At 37.6% G+C, this 4,580-nt stretch overlaps 1 protein-coding gene across 1 annotated transcript; it reads right to left on the reverse strand.

Moving 5' to 3' along the window:
* Positions 1 to 400: 400 nt before the first annotated feature.
* LOC310936163 (CD59 glycoprotein-like) lies at positions 401 to 3,129 on the reverse strand (the record flags this gene model as incomplete). Its single annotated transcript, XM_083900178.1, has 3 exons — positions 401 to 561; positions 1,705 to 1,812; positions 3,075 to 3,129. The coding sequence occupies 3 exons, from the start codon at positions 3,127 to 3,129 to the stop codon at positions 401 to 403; spliced, it is 324 nt and encodes a 107-aa protein (XP_083756304.1).
* Positions 3,130 to 4,580: the final 1,451 nt, after the last annotated feature.

Raw genomic sequence — 4,580 nt, forward strand, 5'->3', positions numbered from 1 at the left:
CATCGCTCTGCGTGATCTGTGTTCCTTTGTCTCCAATGGTGTCATTAAAGTCTACTGTATATAGCGTAGCAATCATCAAAATGTAAACATAATTTCAGTGGTGTGCACAGACATTTGGAAGGACAGGGGCCAAAAAATAAAAATGAAAAGGGCACCAACTACTTCACACAGGTGTGTACGTCACGTAGGCCCCCAGGCATTTGCCTGCTTAGCCTCCACTTTTGTAACGGCCCTGCTGCGACTGAAGAGAGGGATTTCTATGAGGATTTGAAAACTTTATTATTAGTTGTTTAGCAAAATGATAAGCAGCGCAACAGAGTGCTACAAATGAGCATCAACACACTGATATGAAGGGATGCATTTTTACCTGCTTATTGTTATTTTTTTTGTTTTCAATTTCTTAACCGAAAAAATCCTTGACTTTATCAAAAAAGCTTTTTTCTTGGCCATTGCAGAGGTTTGACTGACAGCAGTCAAAGGTGAAGTCGACAAGGGCGTATCTCACCGCCAGAGTCATGAAGTCACAGTCTGCGTACCTCATACACCCAGTGTAGGTCGTTTCTAGAGAGACAGAATGTGAAATACACAGCGTTTAAATAACGGAAAAAGTCTGTACACTATGTGCAACACACAACTATGTGGCAATCAGCCATAAGACTCTGACATTTTGCTGGTTGCTGGTGAACAGATGTGTACTTCATCTTTTCTCAACAGGAACATGATTAAACAAAAATCAACACCATATTATATTGCCGAAGACATGAAAGTAGTGATTGAGATCATTAACTTTAAAGGAAAATGGTTAATGACATTACAAATCAAGTGGGAAGAAGAAGCTCATTTCCCCATATAGACTTCTATTCAAACAGGATTATTTTTTACAACCAGCTGTGTTGCCCCCTGGTGGCTATTCAATATAGTGTTATTTCCGGGTTGGCTTCATGAAGGAAACCGGATGACCCCATCCATTTTGTTTAATTTAGGGAATATCAATAACAGACAATTTCACAGATTTTTTTCTTATGAATTATTTGTGTAAATAGCCCCACATGTTCCTGTTATTTGTCCTATTTGTTCTATTAATATCGCTCACACTAGAACTTAACTATTTACATCAGTATGGGGCAGACAAGTGAAGAAAAGTCCAACTTTGTGGTGAAAAACACCTGTTTAGTGGGGTGGGCGAAATTATATCACAATATTCCATCATGATGCATTTGTGATGATATTTTACAGGGTCACACACTTCTATTGTTATTATGTGGCCCTCAAACATAGGTAAATGTTTATTTTTGAGATTTACAGGTTTTTTGCATCATAAATGTGTTTTTTTTTGTTTTTTAATTGTCAATCATATGTCATTGTGTATCAAAAATAAATACCTTTATTTTGAAATTATATAAAATATCGTCCCAAATGTTATGGGCCGCGAGTTTGAGACCACTGGTATTGATATTACTCAGTAAAGTGCCTTATGATAATGTGTGTTGTGATGTGGTGCTATACAATAAATTGGATTTGATGTGATTTTGCTAGAAAGTAGATAGTATAGTATAGTATTTTTGTCTGCCAAACTTTTGAAATTCTACTCAACTCCACCATCATATTCCTTACCCTTCAGCCGATCCAATCATAGAAAATGGTGAAATATTTCTATTGTTATAAATAGCTTTGGATTCAGTTTTCTTTACCATGCAGGCTTACCTTCACCGGTGAGTTTGAGGCAGGTGTCTTCACCTTGGTTACAGCCATGTTTGACGTCACAGCTGCTGCTGGAGCCAGCGGGGCAGGAATAACACTCCAGCGAGACGCCTGGAGAGACAGAAACACTTCATTCAGACTTCTTCTTTAGTCTGGAGTAAAGTTTGTCAACATCAACTCATCTTCCATCTCCCGTCAAACTATTATGTGCTATGAGTTTTTCATAACTCAAAAAGTGAAGGACAGATTTGAATAACATTCCCATTTTGTTTTGTATCTATAATCTATTTGTATTTTGGATGATGTTACGTGTGATATTAACCCTTAGTGCTCAGATGCTAAGGCTCTGTGCCGTATAGGTGCACCCTTGGTAAATCACCGTGGGAATAAAACACAACTCCTTATATGGACAGGGGTGTGTATTTATCGGTCACATATTCATATTTTTTTTCGTCCACTTATGTGTTGTTGAGTCAAAGTTATGATTAATAATTTATATCACATTAGTAGTGATATAAAGTAGCAATAATTGTGCAGAACTCACAAATAACACTGTGTTTCTTTTTTTGTTGTTTTTAATAAAAACAAGCCAAGTGAACTTTGAACTGTGGCGTATTTCCAGATTTCACAAATTCATTCTGATTTTGTGAATTTTTTTTTTTTTTTTTTTATCAGATTGTTATCAGAAAAAGGATATAATACACTCTGTATTGCCCACTTTTATAGCCTCTGTATATACTGTACGTTTAAACATAGTAATGGAAAAAAGCAGCCAAACTGCTCTGTGTTCTAAGGGTTAATATAAGGCAGCAACATTTAATAGCATGACTCCTCATTCACTCCAGAGTAAGCATTTTAGGCAAGTAAAAAATATCAATTTCATTTGAGCAAATATGTTCTGTGCTCGATAAATGTAATGATATTCTTCCTTTTACCGACGTAGTTCACACACATTTAAAAAAAAACCTGTTTTAAACCAAACAAAGCTTATTCTAAATATCTATACTTTCCTGCGCCAAACAAAATATGAATAAATGTATTCGTGCAAAAGCAATTAAATGCCAGAGTTTACAGTCTACGTTTTACTGAAAACTGTGACCTGTGTCACAAACACTTAGATAGAAAAACTGAATTACGTGAAATATCAGATCAGATTAGATTAGGATATCGTGACCTTGTCTCCACAGGAACTCGATGACACAATAACAGTCCATGCAAACTGCTCACTGATCTGCTAAAATGTCCCTTCAGGCTGTTGTGTCCTCTTTGTTATCTCCCTCACTCTAAGCAGCACGTCTCAGTGCACAAATCAAAGAGTGGCCGTTAATGAAGGAGTTTCTTCTTCTGCCGCCTCTTTTTTTTAATTTTCTCACCAAGTCCAAACAAGGCGAAGCTGACGCCGAGGAAAAACACCACAAAGCTTCTCATGGCAACTGAAAGTTCTGTCTTGTCTGAAAATGAAAAACACAACAATAAAATGCAGTTTTTAAAGATGTTTTGTTACACACATGCCACCTCAAAATGTATTTGGTCAAGATATTTTTTTCCCACAAAGTGTATTGCACTCATTATTTTTCCATCTTGGTTGACTTTGGATCAGCTCAGTATAAATGAATATAGTCTTCACACAGCACTGCTATAAGTAAAGCAGACTGAACCCTTAAACTATTTGCAGGAAATTCCTTCCAGTAACTAAAAAATAAGCCATACAATTTACAGGTGCAGCCTTTTTTTACTCTTAATTTTTACTATTTTGTGTCAAAAAGTGCTGCAGACCTGCACAACCAAAGTGTGTGCTGAAACAATGAAGAAAAAGTAGAAAAACAAAAATAGAGGTCTGAAAGCTGTAGCTCCCTTCAATGCACTTTTAATGAGACATCCACCAGTGACACTCTTTCAGCTCCCAGCACTTCTGCAGACTCTGTGGCCTAACTACGAAATAAATAAGCTGCACTCATCTAACACTCACCTGTGGATGAGGAGAAAATGACTTTCAGCTTGTGAAGACGAGGCTTTCTAAAACTGCACAGAGACACAGGAAGTAAACAAACCGTTTGTTTGGGCTCAGAGTCTATGTGTGGATTTGTTCCAAATGTCTACAAATTGGCCAATGCACTGCAACATAGTTTGCGTAACACAGAGACGGAAGATCGATTCAGCGCTGATATTGACAGAAGGGATTCTGGCAGGGTAATGTTTTTTTTTCTGCCTCTGTGATTTTAATGCATCAACTGTGCAATTTGGGTTTGAAGTTATTTAGAAGTGGTCCGATAACATAGCTTTCAATGGAGAGAAAACTAAGGCAGACAGGTTGATGGTCAGTCCATTTAATTTTAGATTTCAGACTCAGACTCAGACATGGTAAGGCAAACTGAGGATGTTGTACTTACCAGTCTGTAGTTCTGTTGAAATCCTGTTTGTGATGACACATTGTTACAGGGATTTAGATAAGGTGAGATGGCCAATGATGGAATTTCTGGGGTCAGTGATGAGCACCTTAGCCTCAAATGTCCGTCTGGACTTTATTTTTTATTTGAATTTTTTTGCTAATTTTAACCATAAAAGGGACAGAAAATGTTCTGTAACTAAGTGCTTTTGTCCAATTTTGTGCAAACTGTCCTTGCTAAAAACGTGTTATCTGTTATGCGCTCGGTGTTCAAGGGTTAAGTTGAAAATCTTTATGGAAGGCACCTCAGATCCGAGGAGTAATGAGACAATGCCGAGATGTTAACAGCAAAGCCTCTCAGCTTCTGGCAAGCAGCGTGCCAGGTCTGATACATATACTGTATTTCAGGGTTCTTCAATGCTGGTCCTGGGGGCCCACTGCCCTGCATGTTTTAGAAGTTTCCTTGCTCCAACACACCTGTATGGAGCTTGAT

Source organism: Microchirus variegatus (assembly GCF_963457635.1).
Source record: "Microchirus variegatus genome assembly, chromosome: 13".
Classification (NCBI taxonomy): domain Eukaryota; kingdom Metazoa; phylum Chordata; class Actinopteri; order Pleuronectiformes; family Soleidae; genus Microchirus; species Microchirus variegatus.